General features: G+C 52.5%; 2 protein-coding genes across 3 annotated transcripts in view; one reads left to right on the top strand and one right to left on the bottom strand.

Moving 5' to 3' along the window:
* Nucleotides 1–8,940: 8,940 nt before the first annotated feature.
* LOC122392925 overlaps nucleotides 8,941–25,555 on the bottom strand; it is a 65,352-nt gene continuing 48,737 nt past the window's right edge. For both annotated transcript variants that reach the window (XM_043388301.1, XM_043388309.1), the window contains 10 exons: nucleotides 25,200–25,360; nucleotides 24,822–24,977; nucleotides 24,382–24,496; nucleotides 22,652–22,843; nucleotides 22,056–22,262; nucleotides 20,508–20,676; nucleotides 20,044–20,275; nucleotides 17,862–17,994; nucleotides 10,936–11,029; nucleotides 8,941–10,570 (listed from right to left, as the gene is read on the bottom strand). In XM_043388301.1, coding sequence (XP_043244236.1) covers nucleotides 10,104–10,570; nucleotides 10,936–11,029; nucleotides 17,862–17,994; nucleotides 20,044–20,275; nucleotides 20,508–20,676; nucleotides 22,056–22,262; nucleotides 22,652–22,843; nucleotides 24,382–24,496; nucleotides 24,822–24,977; nucleotides 25,200–25,360 — 1,926 coding nt within the window. In that variant the 3' untranslated portion in view covers nucleotides 8,941–10,103. The remainder of the gene's footprint in view (nucleotides 10,571–10,935; nucleotides 11,030–17,861; nucleotides 17,995–20,043; nucleotides 20,276–20,507; nucleotides 20,677–22,055; nucleotides 22,263–22,651; nucleotides 22,844–24,381; nucleotides 24,497–24,821; nucleotides 24,978–25,199; nucleotides 25,361–25,555) is intronic.
* LOC122392938 lies at nucleotides 11,232–17,711 on the top strand. The gene is made up of 2 exons (XM_043388321.1): nucleotides 11,232–12,694; nucleotides 13,228–17,711. The coding sequence occupies exons 1-2, from the start codon at nucleotides 11,371–11,373 to the stop codon at nucleotides 13,233–13,235; spliced, it is 1,332 nt and encodes a 443-aa protein (XP_043244256.1). The 5' UTR covers nucleotides 11,232–11,370; the 3' UTR covers nucleotides 13,236–17,711.

The raw sequence follows: 25,555 nt of genomic DNA, 5'->3' as shown, positions 1-25,555 counted from the left end.
AAATTATGTCGCATGCAAGAAATACGTCTATACGTTTCTTCCTTTGCAGCTGTTAATTCACATCAATCGAAATCCCAATGGAAGAAACGCGTGAATCGGTTATCTGGAGCTACGCGTTTCTTCCATTGGGATTTCGGCGCACGCGCTACATCGACGTTGTGGAAAAAAAGGGCAGACACAGTAATGAATGAACGGATGAATGAATGTCTGGCGTGTGAGATCTAAACCGCTTCGAATCTTGACTGTTTAACTGAATAATTTCGATGTTTAACTGTATAACTGTCCCTCTACGTCTTTATGTGTATATGAGTGCATTTAACTCTGGCATGTGCAGATATTTTAAATTAACTCAGCACGTCTTACCTTATAGAATATACTGGAATCATTGAGATAATATAGTCAACAAAAGGCTATCAACTCAGCAGCCTGACATTCAAAACAGAAGGGAACAATGGGGTATATTTCGGTTGCTGAAGACAACATAACACTGTATAAACACCACCCATCCAAAAGGCTGGATCAACAAAAGGCTATCAACTCAGCAGCCTGACATTCAAAACAGAAGGGAACAGTCATGGGGTATATTTCGGTTGCTGAAGACAACATAACACTATAAACACCACCCATCCAAAAGGCTGGGTCAACAAAAGGCTATCAACTCAGCAGCCTGACATTCAAAACAGAAGGGAACAATGGGGTATATTTCGGTTGCTGAAGACAACATAACACTGTATAAACACCACCCATCCAATACACACAACGCCATTATACAGACAGAAATCGCCTGGAAGCGGGAGGGCGGTATCTCCGGCGCCGGGGGTCACGGCGACCGCCCCCTGTCCCATCCAACACACACATGACACAACGGCATCTTCACCGACATATCCTAGCATCTGCGCAGCGGCTGCGCAGATGGCTGAGACAGGCTGAGACTGCTGAGGCTGAGGCTGCCAGGCTGGTGCAGCCTCAGCCTGCCAAATCGCGCACCTTCTTTCCTTGCAGAGATTCCCAGAACTCGCGCTTGTAAGGCGTCATCAACGGTGCCAGTACTTTCAGGATCCTGTCCAACTTATCTTTATTTACTCCACGAGCGACCGCTCGCCTATTGGGCTGCGTGGTTGGGTCGTACGTGGTCTTGAACAGGTCATAAGCGGCCCAGCTGGGGCTGCCATGTCGTGTTTTTAGAAATAGTCGATCGTCTCCACGTCGAGCCTGGACCACTTTAATGTCTCTCAACATAGGCCTCATGTCACCACCGGCAAGCCGCGTCAGCTTGGCGGTACTGACGCCATTCACCAGGTCTCGGAAATCGCCCGGCGACATTTCCACTACTCGTCCAGACCGTTCACAGATTTTAACAAAATCAGAAAAATCCTCCACTACAGCCTTTGAAAGAAATTTGTTCACGACCTGGTGAATGGCGTCCGCTGACATACTAGTATGTCCTTTCTCCAAATATTTTACTGTGACTGTGTTGAGTGCCACATCAGTCCTATTCACCATGTTTTGAAGGGCCGTCAGAAATGTCCAATTCTTATTCTGTGCCGAACAGTTGTCGACCCAGAAGGTGAGGCTGACCACGTGCCGATGGAGTTCCGCGAATTTCATGAATGTGGAGGCCACGTCGGGCGCGTCCCTCCCTGCCACACCCTCGTGCCACACGATGCACACGCCCTGACCCTTGCCGCCGCCAAGTGAGACGAAAGTTTCATTGTACGCTATGAGGCGGGATGTGAAAACACACGTCTTGTGGGGCAGGATTGGGAGAACGGCAATCCTCATCATGTCCGCGGACACCACCATCTCGTCTGCCGTCCGCGGCCTTGACCGGTCTCGGGCGTATTCCGCCCGCGCCCGCTCGGCCCTGTCGAGGTGGGAAGCGTGATCCTGGCACACCTGACAGGTTTCATGATCAGTGCATGAGGAGAGGTGCAAGTGAAAGGCCTTGCATATTTCACACTCTTCCCCAGCGAGTCGTGTGAAGCCAATGTTGGCCTCTCGGACGGCTTGACGAAACCGCTCCATGGAGCAGATTCTGCCCTTCTCCTCGACCAGGTGACGATACATCGTGGGCACGGACAGGTCGATGGGGAGATACCGGCGATTTGGCGCGTGCAAATACCGGTAATGTGGCGTCAGCGGATGGTAGCGCTCAATGTGCTGCTTTAGCTCTGTAGCCAGAAGTTTCACGCCAGCCGGCGAGGCGCGGCCACGCTCGTCCCTTTTGGGGGATAGCTTCCCGACAGCTGTCAAGATCACCCCATCGCTGGCCTCACTGAAACCCAGCGTTGTTAGGCAGAATTCTTTACAGACACGCTGGTTTCGGCCATTTTCCAACGGGAGTCGATAAACGATGAGCCGCCGCCTGGCAGAGGCAACATCGGTTAACGGAGGGCTGTCAGTCAGAGTCGGGGTCTCATCGGTGACGTGGGTGGCATACCACTGAAGCCTAGCTTCCCTGGGCAGTGAGTTGACAGTTGTATTTATGTTTTCCCTCTGTGCCTGGGATATGTGAGAGGTGCATTCGAACCGGCATTTGCGGTTGAGACATGCTGTAGGAATAGGTCGGACACTATGCTTTTGTTTGAAGGCCAGGATCTGTGAGTCCTGCGTTCTGGCACGTTTTTTAGACTGTCCAGGGGTAGAAGGCTCACAGCTGGTGCCTTCTTCGCGGGGTGTGCGACAGCTTGTCGTACCGCGATCATATTCGCCCCTGTCGCCGTCGGCTCCGACATCGGGGACAGGTCCAACAGCGGCGCCGAGGTCAGGACCAGCGGGGTCGAGGTAAGTACCAGCGGGGCCGGGGTCAGGACCAGCGGGGTCGAGTTCAGGACCAGCGGGGCCGGGGTCAGGACCAGCGGGGTCGAGTTCAGGACCAGCGGGGCCGGGGTCAGTGCCACCGGGGCCGGGGTCAGTGCCACCGGGGCCGGGGTCAGGACCAGCGGGGTCGAGTTCAGGACCAGCGGGGCCGAGGTCAGGACTAGCGGGACCGAGGTAAGGACCAGCGGGGCCGGGGTCAAGACCAGCGGGGCCGGGGTCAGGACCAGCGGGGTCGAGTTCAGGACCAGCGGGGCCGGGGTCAGTGCCGCCGGGGCCGAGTTCAGCCCGCACAGGTAGGCCAGCGAGGTCGAGATGATCAGTGGGACCGAGTTCGGGGACACTTTCACCGGCGGGGTCAAAGTTAGGACCTGATAGAGGAACATCGATGAGATCACAGCTGGAAAGGCTACCCAAAAGTCGAATGAAGTTATATGACCCAGTATCAAGAAAATAATCAAGATTGCACAGATCATCAAGCTGTGGCTCGTCGGTAGCTGGCGGCAGCTTGGCACCTACGGCATTGACATTGGTTAGCTGATACTCATCCGCTGAAGCACCAGCAGGTCCGGCAGCCACCGTCGAGCCGCTGTCGAGGGCCGCCTGAAGATGCTGTCCATCAACACCGTCGGCATCAGCACCAGCAGGTCCGGCGGCCACCGTCGAGCCGCTGTCGAGGGCCGCCTGAAGATGCTGTCCATCAACACCGTCGGCATCAGCACCAGCAGGTCCGGCGGCCACCGTCGAGCCGCTGTCGAGGGCCGCCTGAAGATGCTGTCCATCAACACCGTCGGCATCAGCACCAGCAGGTCCGGCGGCCACCGTCGAGCCGCTGTCGAGGGCCGCCTGAAGATGCTGTCCATCAACACCGTCGGCACCAGCACCAGCAGGTCCGGCGGCCACCGTCGAGCCGCTGTCGAGGGCCGCCTGAAGATGCTGTCCATCAACACCGTCGGCATCAGCACCAGCAGGTCCGGCGGCCACCGTCGAGCCGCTGTCGAGGGCCGCCTGAAGATGCTGTCCATCAACACCGTCGGCATCAGCACCAGCAGGTCCGGCGGCCACCGTCGAGCCGCTGTCGAGGGCCGCCTGAAGATGCTGTCCATCAACACCGTCGGCATCAGCACCAGCAGGTCCGGCGGCCACCGTCGAGCCGCTGTCGAGGGCCGCCTGAAGATGCTGTCCATCAACACTGTCGGCATCAGCACCAGCAGGTCCGGCGGCCACCGTCGAGCCGCTGTCGAGGGCCGCCTGAAGATGCTGTCCATCAACACCGTCGGCACCAGCACCAGCAGGTCCGGCGGCCACCGTCCAGCCGCTGTCGAGGGCCGCCTGAAGATGCTGTCCATCAACACCGTCGGCATCAGCACCAGCAGGTCCGGCGGCCACCGTCGAGCCGCTGTCGAGGGCCGCCTGAAGATGCTGTCCATCAACACCGTCGGCATCAGCACCAGCAGGTCCGGCGGCCACCGTCGAGCCGCTGGCCACGGGTGAATACAACTGCGCGCAAAACGAGTGGGTTATGATCAACATGCTCAGTTTATCTCCTTGAGCGAAACATTAGTTGTGACCTTCAGGAATAGTTGGTAGGGGAGGCGGACTGGAAACATCGGATCATACGATTTGATGTTCATTTTATTGTATTGAGTGTCAGGCATGCATTGAGTGTCAGCAATGATAGCTGCAATGATTGCAATGATAGCAATGATTGCTGATTTTCATGAACATCACAGACCCAGCAGGAAAGCTAGCTATTGCCGCCTCGGTGATTTTTTTTTTCGCTGAAAACATTTGCCATTCACCGGACACCGCTCATTTCGCCCAATGTGAAAGGGAAAAACAATTGTTGTTTAGGTGCGTTTTGGACGTAACACTCACCAGTTGATTTGAGTCCGCAGGTTTGTCCACTGTCGGTGTAGAGACCAGCTCAAGTGCGGGCGTTAGAACCGCACAGGACGCACTACTGGACGCATCTTCATGCCGCATCGCACTTGCACATCGCACTTTTGCCAGCGGCAACTCATCGTCTGACACATCTGCACCATGATAACAGAGTCACATCACTCAATGTTTGTGTTTCATTTTTATTAGCGCACATAATTAATCAAATTTTATTTATTTTAAATGTCATATATTTCCTCATAACCTACATTTTTCATCATGTTTACTGAAACGCCAATTATTTTGTGAAATTATTCATACGTAGGTTTTATAAAATAACAAATTCTAGAAACGAGCATGTAAGAAACCTTACATTACACATCCTTTGATATGCCCTCGGAGAGAATACACTGCCATTCGGGACTCCCGTCATTTTCCGCTGGAGGCTGAAATGTTATCCTTAACGAGACTCGCACGTTTTAACGGACTACAAGATGGCTATATTCGTTAAAATCCTATGTTGAAGGCGTGCTATTTTCTTCAAATGTAGGCATCTTACCTTGAACTAGGAGGCGTGCGGCCAAGGGGCTGACCGCTACGGTGCCCGTCCACGCTCGACCACCCGAATGTCGCATGCTGACCCGTGAGCCGGCGGCAATAGTCCCGGAACACTTCAGCGACTTCACGGGGACATAGTGATAGTCACCTCGACTTGTGTCGTCCCAGTCAACTCTTACATATACGTTGCCTCTGCGTGTCTTAAAATCTGCGTCAATCGGTACACCTGGTATCGGTCTCTTTCGCTTTCTCCCCATCCTATCATAAATCACGATCAAGAACTGTCACCTGTCACCAAAGACACTACTTAAGCCAGCGCGGAGCGAAAACGATCAGCTTAAATTGCCCGCCATGGCGCCAAAACTTGTTATTGTTTACGTTCCTTGATTTTTTTTAGTGAAGCACGTGCTTCGGTACTGATGACAGGCGGCAAGTTTTTAATGGGGTTTTAAATTAGCGTGTCCATTTTAGACAGTTCAGAAGCATGATTATCTCAGGCATTATTGAAGTTAGGCCTTCTCTGCGCGTGTATTCGTTTATTATGTTATCACGACAATAAACTTACTTAAGACATCACAATAATCAACGATGAGATTAAAAGTCTACCAAGATCACAACATGACAAAATGTCGTGCATCCTCCGCCGTGCTGGTATCAAACACGCCACTCCGGGTCCACGCGTTTCTTCCTTTGGTTTTCGAGCTGCTACGAGCGTAAACCGCAATGGAAGAAACGGGTGAAATCTCACGCGTTTTTTCCTTTGGCCCCTTGGACCAATTGCACCCACCTCGCAACTGACGCTATTTTGCCAAACTAAGATAGGTCATAACTTTTTCAAATAACATCAGATCGTTCCAAAATTGGTATAGTAGGATGCGTCTTGAGAAGGGCTATCGATTGATATAAAAAAACAAAAATGTCAAAAATCGAGTTACGCGTTTCTTCCTTTGGACGGCAGCGTTAACAGAACTGTCGATAGTGTATTTATTGGTGGTCGCCTACCGTTTGCTCTAATGCGGTCATTTCACTTTTCCGTGTGGCTTGTGATTTCGTGCACGCTGACGTATTTACTTCTCGCGTCCCGCTGTCTTTACTGGAGATCTCTGCTCTGTTTACGCTGGTATATACTTGGAGCCAGCGTCCTTTAGAAAAAAAAAAACGAACTATAGTCGGTGGTTGTGCGTATAATGGAAGGTGGAATGGCAGGGGCGGCGCCACGGGTTTTCGATAGGGGGGGACGGGGACCGAAAATCGAAAATCCAAAAAGTAGATACTGATCGTGTATGCAAAAAAACGAGGCACGTAACGCCGCGAAACTTGGCAAGGCCCAAAACACATCGAATGGTGCATCCCGTTTCCAAACTTATCCTAGGACACCTAAGATCGATCACCTTTTCAAGCATCCTTGCCTCTAAATCAAAATTTGCAGTCTTGCCAACTCAAAGCTGGTTTCCTACAAGCTGCGAATTGCTTAGGTATGAGTAGCAGTGCCAGCTATTCTTACGTTTCATACTTTCAAATTTTCGATCTTACGTCTGGTCAGCTTCAGGGCTTCACCATCATATAGTAATGGAGGAAAAGTGGGAATGTCTTCTGCTCTGACAAGTGCGCCAAAACTGCAATATAATTTCAGAATCATGACACCACCTGATCCATATGCAACGGGCAGGGTGCAGCTAATGGCTAGCCGTCAGTGGTCATGTCATCGGTGGTCACTCAAAAGGCTAGGTCATGGAAGGTCCCCAGCCGTTATTTGACCACACTTTCTGATCGATTTCTTGCCAAGAGCTTCGCGGGAAAAACGAGCGCATGCACCGTTGAAAAAAAAAAAATGAGTGAAAGGGTCTCAGGTCCGGCGACCTCTGCAGGTGAAATGCCCCAGGGTAGGATTCCGGTGCTTGTTGATTCACTTCGTCAAAAATGGCAGTAGAGCTGTGATGTCGGCACCATTGTGTTCGTCATGATCGAGCTGGCACGACCTGCATCGTTCTCATATTCACCCTCCAATCGTAACAACTACAGCAGGGATTGGCAAATGGCGGGGCACCCCCTTTGGGAGGTAATGAAGGTCTCTGGAAACCTCATCCCACATCTCTTTAGCATTTAGTGGCTCTCCTTATGGAACAGGTTTCTTGACTGGTCTGTTTCACCCCAGAATTCAAAGACTAGTCCAGGTAAAACCGAGCGCACCACAGTGAGCACAATTTGATAAGCTGGTGTATCTCAATTTTCATGTAGAACCTTTCACGTATCACGGACCTAAAACCCTTTCGTGCACTCATGCAAAAGCAACTGCCATGTTTCAACAGCTGGTAATGGCATTTTCACAGCCGCTGACGTAAGAAGGGGAGGGATGGGGGGCTCGATTAGACCCCCAGCCGTTCGGCCGCCGACCGAACTTAGTTTTGCAGAAAAAAAAAACGAGTGCTATCGAACCCCTTGACGAGAGGGAGCCGATGCTATATCCAATTATAAGGTCCTGGGCTACTGCGTGCTTTTTTGGTCCTGCCTGTGATCTATCCGAACACTTCTCCCCACAAGTGCTGGGGTTAAATGGCATAGATTTCAAATGGTTCCTTTGGTATAACTGCCATGCTTGAATTTGACTAATTAGGAATGGAAAATTTTCATATAGTAACGGATATCTATGGAATTTCAGTGAACTTGGCTTTATCGGCAATGGGGTCTGGCAGTGGGGTGGGGAGGTAATAAGTAATAACCCTGCCTGGCGCCCCAAAAAGGGGGCACGATCCCCGAGGCCCTGCCGATCACCTTATAACTACAGGCATCACAGCTCCACACCTTTTGCAGATGGCCAGGACCCCCTGCGGTGCATCCCAACAGCAATCTTTATTCAGAACCTGCCTTGATTAACCAACGATGCATTAAATGCGACGGATAGCTTTATAATGCATTATTATCAACTATTGAACGGGCATCGCCGATAGGGGGGTACTGTACCCCCCTAACTTTCGATAGCGGGGGACCTGTCCCCCCCGTCCCCCCCGGTGGCGCCGCCCATGTGGAATGGGTATCCACGATGCTTATTGTTAACATTTCCCGCAAAGATACGCTCGCTGGTATTGTGTGAGGTGATCGTGCCGCTGTCTGCGACAGAGAAGCTACTGGTACGTGGTCGGTGCGCCGCAAAGTTCTCATTTTCTACCCAGATTGTGTTTCGTTTCACTCTTGTGTTGGTGCTAACAAGTCGCTGTTACGTTATTGTGCACCGCGCCGCGCTGGGGCCCTCGATTGCCTGTTACGTGATTGAGCTAATGCTGATGATGGTCTGTGGCTATGGTCTTGGCACCCTGTTGTATACCTATTGTGATACGCTGTTTACTGAATACAAGCTAGATGACCCGAGGCAATGAGTGTGCAGTGAAGCGTGTCTGAATAACTCAGAAGAGCACAAGGGAGCTGCCGATTTGATAGGCCCGAAATTGACATTCAGCGATTTGGAACATGACTCTTCACGTGTAGCTTAGTGGATAAGGCACCAGTCTCGTAACTCGATAGCAGCGAGTTCGCGGCCGGGGAGTTCCAGCGTCGTTTGACCCGCGATATTCAGCCAGCTGGCAGCTGGTGAGAGGGCCGCGCTAGAGGCGGAAAACCATGCCACCATCAGCCAGCTGTGACAAGTTAAACTTTCGATTAAAATTATCATCAGATCAGACTCTGCAGTGACACCGTGAGCGTTTATTGAACGGCGGAACTCTGCAATCGGGGCACAGATGCGAACGTAGCACACTTACTGGCCAAAAATACCAGCGACGATCAGTCACTGGCTGAACCTCGTCCCGAGTAGTGGCGGCAAATCGGGACAGTGAAGCTGCCCCTATGGTAGGGTAAAACGATAACTGGCTCAAACTGAGGTGGATAAGACGGTTACGCTTGCCAGGAGCCAAGGAGCGGTGCGGTGGGAAACGCCAGTTATTGGTTGGCTAAACTTCGACCGACAGACCGTCCAATACGACGCCTAAAATACAGTATTAAACAGAGCACGGCGCCATAATTGCAGTGGCGAAACCATCCAGCCGGTGACACTGGGTGACATGAGGGCACGGCACAACGCTAATACCACGGGCCTCTCGGGCAAACCACTCAAAAGGACGCCCCAGCGTCAAACAGCACATGAAGCTCGAAATGATGTAAACGTGGGAATGCTCGACATTGGTCCAAATCTTGACCGTTCCAACACAGCTTCGATACGGGTCAATACAAAATAGCATCGCTCTCATGGAGGTCGCAAGCTGATCTGCACGACCAATAGCACGAAATACGGCCATCAACCCACGACAGCTTAGATATAGGGTGATAACCGTGACCCGTGTTGGGACTGTTATTCGTTTAGCCGTACAGCCAGGAGTCCAGGATACCTACTGACAATCAGTCAGAGAGCTTTGCACATCGGGTTTCCCGACACGAAAGGACGAGTAGTGAGAAACATCCTTAGCTGACCACGTTTGATACTGGACTGTTACTTACAGCAGGGACATGTGCCTCTTAACAATATCATGTGTGTACACTATTAACCAAGAGCTTGTCCACATCAATTTGAATTTGATTTCGCCTCTGAACTATATATAATACGTGATATGTGTACACTGTACAAATGATGAGAACGTTTACGCTGATTTGCTGTAAGCGCAATCAGAACCGTTCATCAAACCGTTCATTCATTCGTCTGTGATGGCACAAAGTACGCACTGATGCATAAGCAAAAAAGCAACTGTTGCATTCTCACAGACTTTCAGTGCAAGTAGCTCACATGCATGCTATAAAACAGCACAAATTAACACACTGAGCCCTCGAACATCTCAATCTTCACAGAATGTCTGTACATCTCACGACTTCTGCGCCGGTCTCGGGCCGGCTCTCTTCACCCCGGACCAAGTCGGAGTCACCGCCTGGCGTCCCGGCTTGGGCGGCGGATCAAACGCTTCACAATTCACTGAACTGATCTCCGCCCGTACCTGCATCTTCTGCACCCCGCTAGAGGCTACCGGAGACCCGTTAGAGGCTACCGGCCGGCCGGTGGGCGCGTGCAGCTGCGAGGCTCCCGAGTCACTGGAGCTGAAACTGGAGGAGTCGGGAGCCGAGCTGATGGCGCACTCCTCCGTCTCCGCGGAGCCTCCGGAGCCGGAGCCGCAGCCGGAGCCCGTGCCCGTGCCCGTGCCGGGATTGTCGTTTAGCACGCCGGCTGATGTTAGCCGCGAGCCGTTGCGCGGCAGCAGCGGCTTCTGACTGGGCTCAAAGAAGCTCAGCACGGCACGCGACCGCAGCGTGGCAGGCGCCTTCCGATGGCCCCCGTCTGTGGAGCCGGGAGACGGTTAGGGTCGGTGGCCGGGTGATATGAGGTCAGTAGAGGTCGGTAAATGTCAACTTAGGTCAGCTGAGGTCAGTAAATAAAGTCATCATCTATCTTGATAGGGTCATAAAAGGAGGAGCGAAGCAAGTGTATCACCGCTGTAGCGTTCAAAACCACGATGCTGTGCTGGATATACCAATAATCGAAATCCCCACAGCCGAGCCGAGTAGTATCCCTCGAGTATTTGTTTAATGAAAAGCTGTCACTTTGGTACTGCTGTAATCACACGATCATGAGAGTCATCTGGAATTAGATGAACACACTACGACGCTTCCATGCCTGCCCGTAAGGGATCATGTAATGCTCACCGTCGTCCGTGTTCTTCGAAGGTTTCTTGCCGCACGGCCTGGTCGGAACACCGGTGTTTCCATAGATGACGTAACACATCAGCAGAGTGACGCTCTGGAAGACACATCAGATGGTGCATTAGCGATGTGGTTATCAGTAATTGCCAGCGGATGGTACGAGTCATTATGTGACATGAACTCTACATGATTTAAATTTAATAATCTGGATAGCCCATGATAACGGGGTCTCAGAGTGTATCATATCCCATCTACCCGGGAAACACGGGAAAGTAAATAATTAAACTACAAACGGTGTTGAATATTGTTCAGTACCGTACCGTATCGTTTAGCGCCTGTACCGTACAGTGATTGACCGCTAGCGACATCTATTAGTTGGATTGGGTTGTGCGGATTGTGGCCGCTGCCGACTGTGGCTCTGTTAGCTGCGACTTTGGTATGTGGCGCGCGGTGATTGGCCTTGACCCCGAGCAGCTGTGCCACGCCCGCGCACAGACAGCTGTTTTCGGTTTTGTGTGGCATTGTGGCTTTTTCTGTTGGCACGGTTGGAGGCGTTTCCCCAATACAGTGCATCGGATTTTTGATTCTGCTTGGTCTTCTTCGCCTGCTACGGCCCGGCCCGACCCTGCGATTCAGCGGTCGACTTTATTCGGAAACATTGGTGCCGAAACTGTCGGGATGGCGGAGGAGAGGAGCAGAATAGCGGCTAAGGGCTGGCTGACCCGCGCTGGGTCCAAGATGGAGGCGTTGTTATGCCGAGAAGACGCGGGTTCCGACGAGTGGCGTTTGGAGGCGCAGATCGTGGAATCTGAATTCCTGAAGCGGCTCGATGCGTTTGATGCTGCTCAGGCCGCGTTTGAAGCCAGCCTGAACGACGAGGAAGAGCTCATGAAAGATATCGAGCGGAGTGCAGCGTTCCGTGACACCTTCACCGGTCTGCGCGCTCGCTTCCGTAAGGCTCTGACGGCTGATCAGGAGCCGGCTCTCAGCTCGTCCTCACATGCACAGGCAATGAAGCTCCCCAAGTTATCACTGCCGACCTTTGATGGTGATGTGAGGGGCTGGCCTATGTTTTGGGAATCATTCTGTGCTTGTGTGGATCAAGCTGAACTTCCTGACGTGTCTAAGTTTTCTTACCTTCGGTCACTACTGAAGGGGGAGGCCTTGAAGGCTATCAGTGGCTTGGTGCTCACTGGCTCAAGCTACAAGGCGGCCTGTGACATCCTCCGTCAGAGGTATGGCCGCCCAGAGAGACTCGTCTTTCTTCACATTGAGGCGTTGCTGAATGTGAGCCTGAACCAATGTGATCTGCAACGTCTGCAGGATGAACTGATGTCCCACATCAGAAGTTTGGAGGGCCTTGGTGTTGAAGGGGAGAAGTTCGGAGTATTCCTCACCCCCTTGGTGCTCTCTAAGCTCCCTGAAGAGGTCCGACTGGAGTGGGCAAGAGGTTCGGAGGGAAGAGAGAGTGATCTGGAGTACCTCCTCCAGTTCCTTGCCTCGGAGATTCAGAGGAGGGAGCGCTCTGGCAACTACTGCCACCTGGAGCGGGTGGATCACTCTGCTGCTGCTGCTCCTGCTGAGGGTGGCCGCCGATCGTCTTCTGGACAGCCTGGTGGTCGGCTGGGTGGCCGCCCTGCTCGGGCTCCCGGCCGCCTCAGGCAGTTCACTGGGAAGCCGCCACCTGCTGGTTCTACAGCTGCTGCTCTGCAGGCCTCATCTGAGACCACCTGTGGCTTCTGTCAGGGACCTCACCTATCAGATAAGTGCAAAGATTGGCTTAAGTTAACGCGTGAAGAAAGATTTGAGAGGGTCAGAGGGGCTAGACTGTGTTTTAGCTGTCTGTCATCTAGCCACATGGCTAGATCTTGCTCTGTTAGATGTAAGGAGTGTGGTCGTAGACATCACACCATGTGCTGTCTCAGAAGGGAGGGTGTCCGGGACTCTGATCAGAGTAGGGCTGGACCTGAGGCACCCACTGAGAGGCAGCCCCGTGACGCTGACACAGCCTCTGCCTCTCTGTCTTCTCATACGGGAGGGGATCATGTGTTGCTTCCCACTGCTACTGTGCGGGTGATTGGGAATGATGGGAAACCTGTGTTTGCTAAACTGATCATGGATTCTGGGGCTGATCGCTCCTTTGTGTCCGAGGGGCTACTGAAAAGGGTCAAGGGGACATGGAAGGGCTCTGTCGAGATGGCATATGCTGCCTTTGGTGGTGGGAAACAGGACGGTGTTTATGATAAGTTCGAGTTACAGCTTGCTGCTGCAAATGAGTCTGTGTCATCTGTTCACAGGATTGAGGCAGTGCGCGTACCAGTGATATGCGCACCTCTGAGACGCCCTGTTGTGCCAGCTCAGCTCCTGAGTGCCTTCTCACACCTGCCGCTAGCTGATACGTACTCAGACGACCAGGACCAGCAGATACGAGTAGACATCCTGGTGGGACAGGACCAGTACTGGGATCTGGTGAGAGCTGGCCTGTTCCGCAGTCCGGATGGCCTGGTAGCTCAGGAGACTGTCTTTGGGTGGGTGTTGTCTGGCAGGGCTGAGGGTCCTAACCTAACCTAACCTAACCTAACCTAACCTAACCTAACCTAACCTAACCTAACCTAACCTAACCTAACCTAACCTAACCTAACCTAACCTAACCTAACCTAACCTAACCTAACCTAACCCACTCTTCAAACCATTCCTGTCATCAAACTCTCGTAACCTTACCATTCACAAACTTCCTCCTTCCCTCCCTTCACAAACATCAATTTACCGGTAAGTTTCACTGTCATTTATGTGTCTTAACGTAAATTCATGGGTTTTTTCCCATATTCATGGCATAGTACATGGATATGGGTTTTCCCATGTTGTCTTGCTGTAAAAGTGGCCACCGGTCTTAGTTAGGACGGCCGGTTTGTTTTGCGCGGCGTAGTTAGGTCGCCGCCCTCCTCGCGAGGCCGGTAACGTAAGTTAGGGCCACTAAAAAAAAAAAAAAAAAAAAAAAAAAAATAGATGGGAACCCCCTGCTGAGGGAGAGATATGATTGTGCCTTGAGGGAAATGGAGACCTCTGGTGTGATTTGTGAGGTCCCAACTGAGGAGATGTGCTCTGAATTCCCAGTCTATTACATGCCACATCGCCCAGTGGTGAAAGAGACTAGTAGGGGGATGAAAGTGCGCCCTGTCTTTGATGCATCTGCCCGAGGCTACAATGGTTTGTCATTGAATGACTGCGTGGAGCTAGGGCCGGCGTTGATTCCCAGTCTGCCGGAGGTTCTCCTGCGGTTCAGGAGATGGCGATTCGGCTTCTCCGCCGACATCGTCAAGGCTTTTTTGCAAGTCAGGCTTGCACGTGAGGACCAGGACGTGCACAGGTTCTTATGGCTCTGTGAGGGCAGAGTTAGGGTGATGCGCTTCCAGCGCGTGACGTTTGGTGTTGCTTGCAGTCCCTTTTTGCTTAATGCAACTGTTCAACACCATCTGTCCCAGTATGGTGATGAGCCTGTGGTGCAGGAGATGAAAGAGAACTTCTACATGGACGACCTGCTTTCAGGAGCGGACTCGGAGGCAGAGGTTGTAGCCATGTTCAGGGAAGCGCGCTCCATCATGGGAGCTGCTGGGATGGAGCTGTCAAAGTGTTCGTCCAACTCTGCTGTTCTCTTCGGTGAGCTCGAAGGTGGCTCAGTCAGTGACAGCGTGAAGGTGCTTGGTGTGACTTGGTGGCCCGACGACGACACTTTCTCCTTTGTAGGTCAACTCCTCCCTGATGATGTTGTCCCAACGAAACGTGTCCTGCTTAGTCTGATTGCTAGACTGTTTGACCCTCTCGGGTTCCTGACTCCGTTCACAATGCTCGCTAAATGCCTTTTCCAGGACCTGTGGGAGCAGGGTTCTGGGTGGGACGAGCCGCTTCGGGGCGGCGATGCTGAGTTGTTCAGGAGCTGGGTGGACGGTCTTCAGCTGCTGCAGCGGCACCGGATCCCACGCTGCTACTCAGCTGGCGGTGGACCTGACTGGTCCTCTGATGCACGTAAGGAGTTGCACGTTTTCGCTGACGCGTCGCCTAAGGGCTATGGGGCAGTGGTGTACATTCGCCTCTCACTGCCTGATGGGTCCAGTTCTGTGTCAATGGTGATGTCAAAGGCCAGAGTGGCTCCTCTGAAGAGGCAGACGTTACCTCGGCTGGAGCTGATGGCTTGCCTGATGGCCAGTCAGCTGGTTGAGTTGGTGCGAAAGGCTCTGCGTTTGCCTGACGGTGCCTTGTGTACATGCTGGTCTGACTCGATGATCGCCCTCGGATGGCTGACAGGTGATCCTCGGAGGTGGAAGCCCTTCGTGGCCAGCCGAGTGCGCCAGATCCAGTCTCTGACGCCTGTGGCGTGCTGGCGTCATTGCAGCTCATCCGACAACCCCGCAGACCTGCTGACGCGTGGCATGTTGGCCGATGATTTGCTCGTGTCTCGGCTGTGGCGCTCTGGTCCTGACTGGCTTCGTGTAGCCGCCCAGCCGCTCCAGGTCAGCGACGGGACGGCGTCCTGGGTGGACGCCTCGGAATCGGCGCAGCTTCTGATCCGAGAAGAGATGGTGGCTGTTTCTGGTGAGCCGGCGCGTGAGGTCGGTGACCTCCGCGGCGTCCTGTGTGACGCGAGAGTGCAAACAGTCCTTTCGGAGGATGCTGCTGCACCATGTGCCCCCACTGATGTCGGAGAGGGGAAGTTGCTGTGTTCTGACGACGCAGTGGCGGCTGATGGGGCACCAGATCCGCGGGTGAGCCCGCCACCTGACGGAGGAGTCGGTGCGGCGGCGCCGCCCCGTGCCGATGGTCCAAGTGACCGTGCTTCTGTCCAGACGAGGTTGTTAGACCTCGACAGATTTGGATCACTGAACAAGGCCACCCGAGTGATGGGTTGGGTTCAGAGATTTGTCCGGAACGCTCGTGGTGTGAACCGCTGCAGCGAGCAAGACCTGACGTGTGCTGAGATGACTGATGCGCGGAACGCTCTGTTTCGCCTTGTACAGGTTGAGAGTTTTCATGCTGAGATGACAGCTCTGAGGATGGGTGGTAGAGTTCCAGCCAGCTCGCCACTTCACAGGCTCTCGCCCTTCTTGTCTGATGGTCTGCTGCGTGTTCAAGGGCGACTCCAGTTTAGTCAGCTATCTTATGAGGAAAAGCATCCTATTATTTTGCCCAAGGGGCACTTGTCGTACTTGCTCGTTCGTGAGCAGCACCACCTCATGCATCATGCTGGTGTAGCCACCCTGCTGACTGCTGTGAGATCTGAGTTTTGGGTGCTGGGGCTCAGAGCCATTGCTCGCCGCGTTGTTCGTGGCTGTCTGGCGTGCCGTTGGCAGGATGCCAGGGCCGGTTCGCAGCAGACCGCCCCTCTGCCGCGGGATAGGGTGTCTCCTGCCCCGCCATTTTCAGTCACTGGCGTGGACTTCGCAGGGCCACTGTTTTCTGTTGATTTCCCACGGAAGAAGTTATACGTTTGTCTATTTACCTGCGCGGTCACTCGTGCCGTGCATTTGGAGCTGACCGAATCGCTGTCGCTGCCGCATTTCATGCTGGCGTTCCGCAGGTTTGCTGCTCGGAGAGGTGTGCCGTCCACTGTCTATTCCGACAACGCGACCACCTTCAAAGGCGCCGACGTTCAGCTTCGCAAGTACTTTGGGCGGCTCTCTCCTTGTTGGAAATTCATCGCCCCCCTCTCCCCGTGGTGGGGGGGGGTTGGTGGGAACGTCTGATACGTTCAGTCAAGGTCGCGCTTCGTAAGTCACTGGGAAAGCGCTGTCTGACGCGCATTGAATTGGAAACCGTGCTGAGTGAGGTCGAGGCTTGCATTAACTCGCGACCACTCACCTTTCAGGGTGACACTCCAGATTGTCCGGGACCTCTGACGCCAAACCATTTTTTGACTGGGCGCAGTGTAGGGTTTCAGGCCAGGGCGGCCGAGGATCCGTCTGCCGTGACTGCGCGGGCGTTGAGTGACAGGGCACGGGTCTGTGAGATGCGCCTGTCCAAGTTTTGGGCTGCCTGGAGGAATGAATACTTGAGGACTCTACCGCCCGCAGTGAGCGGTAAGGGACAGGGTAAGCTAGAGGTGGGCTCACCTGTTCTGGTGCACGAGGAGGGGACCCCCCGGCTTAAGTGGGATATGGGGGTGGTTACTCGCGTGTTCCCTGGGAGGGACGGCTTGGTCCGGTCTGCTGAGGTGAGAACCCCTGGTGGTCTGAGAACGAGGTCTGTACAGCGGCTTCATAACCTTGAAGTCCTTCCATCCTCTCTTCCTTCACCCGGGTGTCCTGCCTGAGTGCCTCTTGCAGGTCCCTCGCGCACTGCCTCAGTGGTGGGCATTTTAAATATCAAGTCGTGATACGTTTCAGTGGTGTGTCTGTATGAAATGTTTGCACTTTATTTGATGTAGGTAGTGAACATATGCATTGTTCACGGCTCTGTTTCTGTTATTCATTGGCTCTGCCAAGAGTCGGCGGGAGGGTGTTGAATATTGTTCAGTACCGTACCGTATCGTTTAGCGCCTGTACCGTACAGTGATTGACCGCTAGCGACATCTATTAGTTGGATTGGGTTGTGCGGATTGTGGCCGCTGCCGACTGTGGCTCTGTTAGCTGCGACTTTGGTATGTGGCGCGCGGTGATTGGCCTTGACCCCGAGCAGCTGTGCCACGCCCGCGCACAGACAGCTGTTTTCGGTTTTGTGTGGCATTGTGGCTTTTTCTGTTGGCACGGTTGGAGGCGTTTCCCCAATACAGTGCATCGGATTTTTGATTCTGCTTGGTCTTCTTCGCCTGCTACGGCCCGGCCCGACCCTGCGATTCAGCGGTCGACTTTATTCGGAAACAAACGGATTTTCAATTGGCATAATAACACTAGGTCGTTTATAACACCGCACTTATTTTGCAGCTACAATTGACTTACCGTGAGGAGGCAGATGAGGCCGAATAGTACCTCGCAGGCCGTTCCCGGGAAGTTGATGTACAGGGCGCTGACCGGAATCATCACCAGGACCACCACGGCCTCCAGGATGTGAGACCGCCACATCAGACTCCTCCTGCGACAAGACACATACAGAATGTATAGGACATACCTACAAAGTATTCGGAACATGGAAGACAAATGACATACAACTCATACCAGGCATACAGGACGGCTTTCAGACATCTGAGGTCGAGTCAACTCACGACAATGTGAAATAATAGCACGGCCAAAGCATAAATACTACACCGACAGGGTGTCCCATAAGTTCCTTCTCACCTAAATTTTTCTTTTAGAGGCTCTCTTATTTAAAGCCACGCTTAATTTATTTTGTAACTGAGCTTTTGGGGTTGCCATGGCAACTGTGAATGTGCTCCACGGTAACTTATTCGTCTAGACAAAATATTTTTTGCCAGAGAGTTCACTTCCTGTGCAGACGGCTTACGCCGCAACATAGAGGTCTCCGATACGGGAACGTCTCGGTATTTAGTCCGCACTGGGCCATTCACGACGGTTGAGGGTGATTGAGGCCATCCAGTATGTAGCCAATGTCTGTCGCTAACTGGACGCACAGTCAACAAGTGACGCCGATGATTTGTCGGGAGTCAATCGCTGCAAGTTTATACTCTTTTTTGTCAGCTTTCACGAGTGAGCCATGTGGCTAAAACTGTGTGGCGCCAAAATGGCCGTCAAAAAGGTCTTAGCGTTAGAAAGTTGGTAAACAGACTTTTCAGGATGCATTACCAGCTGTCTAAGAGTATCATTTCGGGGTACCTAACTCAAGGTGACTTAAGCTCTACTTACCGGAGGGCTCAAAACAGTCCAAAACGTCTTAAAATGGCCAAACATGTGTTTCGTTATGCCTGAGGCTAAAAAAACTGGAGGGCCGATGACATCAATGTGGTCATATTCTGGACTACCTAGTCCGTGCTCGAGATAAAACACCGGTCCAAACCCCAAAACGGTCCCATATGGGCGACGGAAAAGGCTTTTATGTCATCCCGCTTTATTCCTATGCAAAAGGCTAGGGTCACGGTAATGTGGGGTAATATGCGTCCAGACACTGATCACGTTGCGATTGATACTCCAGAAACAGTCTTGGGACGCAGAATGCTTCTCCAAGAAGATCTAGTAGGAGTTTCAGCTTTCTAGCTTAACTCGAACCGCAAGTATGACCACATTTTTTTAGGAGAAAATGGCATCCGGGAGGTCGTAGGCCCATCTTCAAGCAAGACAGTGCATCAGTGCACAGGTCAAGCAAAGCTTAGAAGCAGTGCCAGGAGACTGTGATAGGCGTGTGTGGTAAGATCACATCCCAGCCAACTCATCGGATCCAAATTTCATAAGAATGTGTTGGGAATATTGAAATCGAGGCTCGTCGAAGCGAAGCGGTGTTCCAGCATTGAGGAGCTCACGGCGCATGCCAAGTCAGTCTGGGCTAACTTCAAGCCTGCTATGCTACCAAACATGCCGGTTGGCATGTCGCAGCATGTATTCATGTGTTTGCCATATGAAATGGGGAGCACATTGAGGGGTTATAAACATTTCAAAACGCAATGTACTCTGTTTTACATGCAAATATAAGGTGAGAACGAACTTATGGGACACCCTGCAGTACACCGTTCCGTGCTTCAATCCTCAGGATACTGAAATCCTTCTCCTCCACGCCGCAACTCCCCTCCGGGCTGGACAGGCAACTTTATCTCATGCGGGCTGCTCCCTTGGAGCGGCACCGCTGCTCCCGAGGGAGCGCACCCCGTAGCCGGGTGCAGTGAGTGCCTTGGGGCTGGGTGGCCTGTCCTCTGGACGGGCTCAGCCCCGGCGACTCACTAGGGTGCCTGCCCAGACCAATGTCTCCGTCTCCCCCTATATCTTATCATCCTCCCGGCTCTGAAATGGTCTCATTGGACCGAAAGAGCCTAACCCAACAAAACAAACAAAAACAAACAAACAAACCGGTGTAGTACTAGGAAATAGGAACCGTAAGCCAAACTTCTAGACCCGATTTAAATGCCCAAACAGTTGGAGTTCTAGCAAGACGGCATTCACAAACTATAGCGTTTAATAAAACTCAATTCGCTAACGGCAAGGGTCTATGGGGTGCACAGGATAACTCAGCACGCACCATTCGTTGAGGCGACAGGTGACATCCTCGGCGGCCGGGTCGATGAGTCCTATTGTAAGCGTGGCTCTCACAAACAGCAGCAGCACGGTGTCAATGATGAGCAGGATGGAGGCCGGCACCAGCACGCCGTAGAACAGGGTGGAGTCGCGCATCATCCACCACGAGCGCAGCAGGTGCCAGCCGTGGGTGACCTGGACGGTGATGGTGGCCGCCGTGACCAGAGCGGGTACACCTGTCGGCACAAGCCACGATGTGTCAACGACAGTGTTACATACAGTCGTTGAATCAGGATAATTTCCGTTTCAAGCCCGCTATGCAATGCACTTGGCAAACCGCCTTCACTTAAAAAAGAATGAGACGGTAAAAGGAAAAGTCAATCGAGCCGTAGTTTTACAATGCATGCGATAAAAATGAAATCGTCAAAAAGTAATGATCAAAGTAATATGCAAGCGAGCCACATTTACCGGTGGAAATGAAGTAGGCGATGAATTTGAAGTACTTGGGGTCGCCGCCCATTTGCTTGAGCCGCAGCTGTTCTCCAAAGACGTGCATCTTGATGCCCATCTGGGTGCTGATTGCCGAGAGCACGAGAAACTGCAGGAAGGCGCCGCAGCCGGCCATCCAGGCGATGCTCTGCAAAAGCGATAGACATCGACCAATATACCGTTCACCGTTCGCTGCCATCACTGCCATACCAGTCAGTACAGTGCCGTATCAGTCATAACTGGCGAACAGGTTAGGTGGAGCATGGTCAAACTATCAAGCTATCCAACCCAGCACGTGGAGTCAGCCACGTCACCGTTCCATGCTTCCATCCTCAGGATGCAGAAATCCTTCTCCTCCACGCCGCAACCCCCCTCCGGGCTGGACAGGCAACTTTATCTCATGCGGGCTGCTCCCTTGGAGCGGCACCGCTGCTCCCGAGGGAGCGCACCCCGTAGCCGGGTGCAGTGAGTACCTTGGGGCTGGCCGGCCTGTCCTTCGGGATGGGCTCAGCCCCGGTGACTCACTAGGGTGCCTGCTCAGACCAATGTCTCCCCCTAATTCCTATCATCCTTCCGGCTCTGAAATGGTCTAATTGGACCGAAAGGGCCTAACCCAACAAAACAAAAAAGTCAGCCACGTCCTGACCAAGCTAACCTAACAAACCGCTCAAGATAGCACATACAGGGTGACACAAAAAAAAACGGTCATCACCAAATTTCGAATAACTTCGGAAGTTTTATTCAGATCATCACCAAACTTCGGCCACTTAAGGTCACACCTATGTAGCATACATCCACCAAATTTCAAGTCTTCACTACGAATACTTTTAGTACAGTGTGTGTTTTACTGACGCTCCACAATGTGCTCCAGGTGAGCGCCACGGCGCTGCAGGGCGTAGGCACACTTGCATCCGGCGGGCAAAGTTGTCGATAACCCGGTGGCTGTGCACTTTAGAGAGTGCAATGGCCTCTGGAGACAGTACTCAGGGGGTGTGCTACCCCTGAAACGTTATTCTTATCGGGTCATCGGCAACTTTGCCCGCCGGATGCAGGTGTGCCTACGCCCTGCAGCGCCGGGGCGCTCACCTGGAGCACATTGTGGAGCGTCCGTAAAACACACACTGTACTAAAAGTATTCGTAGAGAAGACTTGAAACTTGGTGGATGTCTGCTACATAGGTGTGACCTAAAGTGGCCGAAGTTTGGTGATGATCTGAATAAAACTTCCGAAGTTATTCGAATTTTGGTGATGACCGCTTTTTTTGTGTCACCCTGTATTTAACAGCGCACCCTACCTGGTCACCAGCACCACAGGCTCTTACATATTGGCACCTAACCGAGTATGGTCACCATCAGACTTCTAGGTCCTAACCGATGCTGTCAATCCTGCATTCGGTGCAGTCACCCCTACACAGTATACTGCAGCCCTCCCTAACTCGGTGTCGCCATCAGTTCCCATCAAACTTCGTGTGCCTCCAGTTCTTCATCTCGTGTTTCCCGCTCACATTGTGCGTTACCGTCCCCTCACCTTATGCGTATCGCCAGCGCAGACCAGGATAACCGCGAACGCAGCGAAGAGCACCAGGCTGCTCTGCAGCTGCAGGCCGGCTGGCACCGAGCGGCGGCGCCACCAGTGTACCAGCAGCGCCAGAGACGTGTACAGGAGTACCAGCAGCGACAGCACACAGCCCACCACCACCGGTACGTGCAGAGTGAGCAGCATGTAATCCAGCGGCTGAGGGGGAGAACGGGGGATATGGTGACGATTGTTGACTACGGAGGCATGATATAATGGAAGAGGAAGGCTCGATAGCCAGTGTAACGAATACAACGATATCCTTTAATGTCAACAGTAGACCATTTACTGCCTTATGAAAAAAAAAACAGCTGAAGTTGACGAGAAATGTCTTCATAAGCTTGCTTACTACACTGACATATGTTTTCAATTGATAAGATCGACTGATAAGTCTAACACCAAATACATCAATGTCACCCCTCTGCGGGGTAGCAATAACCTATCAGAAGCAAGTTTTACGTCAGGGCCCATCCCTCCCAGTTCTTTCTCTCGCCAGACCGCCCATCCCTCCCGGTTCCCTTTCTCGCCGAGACCCGTTCCCCACTCACAGAGGGTTCTTGCGTGACCAGCGCCAGCGCAAACGTTCCCAGTCCCTGGCAGCTGCAGTTGACGCTGTGGTTGCTGCGACTGAGCTGACAGGCGTCCAGTCTCCACCGGCCGCCGCTGGAGAGCTGGGCACAGCTGTGGCGCTGACTGGACTCGTTCCAGCGCGCTGAGAGCGGCTCCAGGCTCAGTGTCATCTGGGAAGAGGAGGTGCAAGGAACGGTAAACCAAACGATGGGGCATACTGCTTCTATGTAAGATATAGCTTTTATTTTAACCTATGTTATGAAGACCAATCTCGAAACGCTAGGTTGTTACACAAAACATAGAGCATCGCCTTCTCTTATCGCCCATTTAAAAAAGATCTTTGAGTACCGACGCCAATTATATTAAATGAGCTGACTTGCATACACCGGCTTGCACCAGCTTCATTACACCACACACAGACGGGCACACATACACATCATGACTCTGGTTTATGGTCTGGGCATAGACTGGTTCTCAATGGGGGAGCCTCTTAACCCTCGCGGGCCCGGGGGGGGGGCGTTTTTCGCCCCCCCTGGCGAATATTTGCGATAACTCCCGAACGCTTAGGGATAGGAAGGCGAAACTTTCAGTACCTTTTCTCCCATCAATTTGACATCTTCTGAAGTAAAAAATTGGACCTAGCCCCCTTGATGACGTCACAAGGTCCATTTTTCTAGACCCCTGCACGGCAAACTTCGGCGTCACAGACGCAAACTTCAAATAGCTGCTAAAAATAGAGTTTTAGAGATAAAGACAAATTACGAGCACGGCTGTGTAGAGTTTGACCTAGAGAAAAATAGAAAAATAGTTTTGGTGACCTGAGGTCAGAGGTCAGGTCAACGACCCCGAAATGTGGTTTTAGTTTTTCGCAAATAACTTCGACAAAATGGTCCTAGAGCTACGGCAGTGGTACCATCGCATTCGCCTTGTCAAGCCGCGTCGAATGATATATATTTTGTTTGGAAAAGGTCAAGTTTCATGTTGACCTCATGTGACCTCGAATGACCTCTGGTTGACCTTGACACATGAAAGGTCGTTTATGATGGATTTGTACCCGCTGATCACGAATCTGGCATCTGTTTTCCTCTAAGCCTTCATTTAGAGCTTCCGGATGGCAAAATTGTCTTATTTATTATTACTAACTTAATAAGTGAAATAGCCTCTAGCAGGGATACTCTTGTGTGACCTTGACCTTTGAGCAGCCTTGTATCGTAAGATGAACCACAAATAGGGAACTGATAAGCCTCAAAACATTTCAAAACATCTTGGAAGTTAGCACGCAAGATGTGCGAAAAAGTGCTAAGTTTGAGGTCAATTTTGAGCGTGACCTTGACCTTGACCTTTGATTTAGAGCACATTTTCAGGATTCTCAGATTCTCTTCTTTCGTTTGACACCCAATTTTGCCGGTTTGATGCAGCCTGCCGTCCTCTAGAAGGCTTACTTTGAGATCACTACACATGTGCCGGTTTTGGCCTTTGACCTTGACCTCTGACCTTGAAAATTGACCTGAGGTCAAAAATTTTAGGTGCATTAGAATCGTCTCGTAAGGACCTTTCGTTTGGTATCGCTTTTGTTTCCGTAGCTCTCTTATTTACGGAGTTAGACAGGGGGGGCGAAAAACGCCCCCCCCGGGCTGCGGTGGTTGGGATTACCCCCCGGGCCCGGCCGGGTTAAGACTGGCGACTTCAAGGCGGCGCAGCCCCTCACCTGTACAGACGGAGGGAATGGACTCTCCAGTAGACGCGGCTGTTTGCTCAGTCCAACAGAGACAATGTGAGAATCGAGTAGGAACCGCTCTCCCGAACGACCCAGCTCCTCGCCGCTAGGGCACAGGGGACACGATGCGTCAGGGAGGCAGCCAAGAGGTCAGACAGGTCAGACAGGGTCAGACAGGGTTCCATGGTGTAACGGAAAAGCATTTAAATGCGATGATCTTTGCAGGGGACATCAGGAACAGCATACAGGAAAAGGGGGTTTGGCCTGACTGGACCTCATTACCTTTTAACACCGACCTCTTGGACAAAACATTGGTTAGAAAGCTAAAAATATATACATTATGCACTGCACAATACACACGAATGTTCATCGGATTCCACCCTGCACGACTCAGCCGCCCGGCGACTCACCTATCGTCGGGTACGACTCACTTGTCGTCGGGTATGTAGCTGTGCGGGTAGAGGGCGCGCGTGTGCCGGTGGACGACCATCACCAGACCGAGCTCTGAGGCCGGCACCACGTGCGAGCGCCACGGCTGCGTGGGGCCCAGAGAGATCCCTGCCGCCGACCGCATCCAGCGCGGACGGCTGAAATAGGTGCAGCGGGGTATCGGTTTCAGTAGATCATCAGCAGTACAAGGGTATCGATTGGAGTGGATACACTGCAGGAGGGTCGGCATCAACAAATCACCATCCGTTACAAAACCAGAAGAGTGGCGCTGGTGTTCTGATCGTGTTGAGGTTCAGAGTAGCTGACTTCTTTCTCTATTACATCACGTTCGCTGAGCTTTGTGGCTCAAGTCCACTTACTTGTGCATGTGGAAGGGCGTGACGACGAACATGCCGTCTCCGTGGTAGGGCAGCAGGCGGGTGGTGATGAACATGTCGTCAGGGTGCGGGTCGATCGGCTCTCGAACAAACACTCGGCGCAGCAGGAAGTTCAGGTTGGCCGCCAGCAGCTCCGCCTTGTGCTGGAGGGTCACACGGGAGGGGGTCAGCGGCGGGAGAGGGGATGAGCATGGCGCAGGTCAGCGCCACGGTAGCAGCAGCAGGAAGAATAAAATCAAAATCAGAAGACCAATACGTCCCACGTCAGCCGTGTGCAAGGCCGAAAAGCGACCATCTGTGAGCTGATGCTTTGTCCCTACTCCCTACAGCCTCACCTA

This window comes from Amphibalanus amphitrite, unplaced genomic scaffold (assembly GCF_019059575.1).
Source record: "Amphibalanus amphitrite isolate SeventyFive unplaced genomic scaffold, NRLGWU_Aamphi_draft 000024F_arrow, whole genome shotgun sequence".
NCBI classification, from domain to species: Eukaryota; Metazoa; Arthropoda; class Thecostraca; order Balanomorpha; family Balanidae; genus Amphibalanus; species Amphibalanus amphitrite.
This window is presented reverse-complemented; position numbering and strand designations above follow the sequence as displayed.

Excerpts from the sequence above, each read along its gene's own strand:
- LOC122392938 (XM_043388321.1), top strand. The coding sequence starts at position 11,371 with ATGTGGCGCGCGGTGATTGGCCTTGACCCCGAGCAGCTGTGCCACGCC.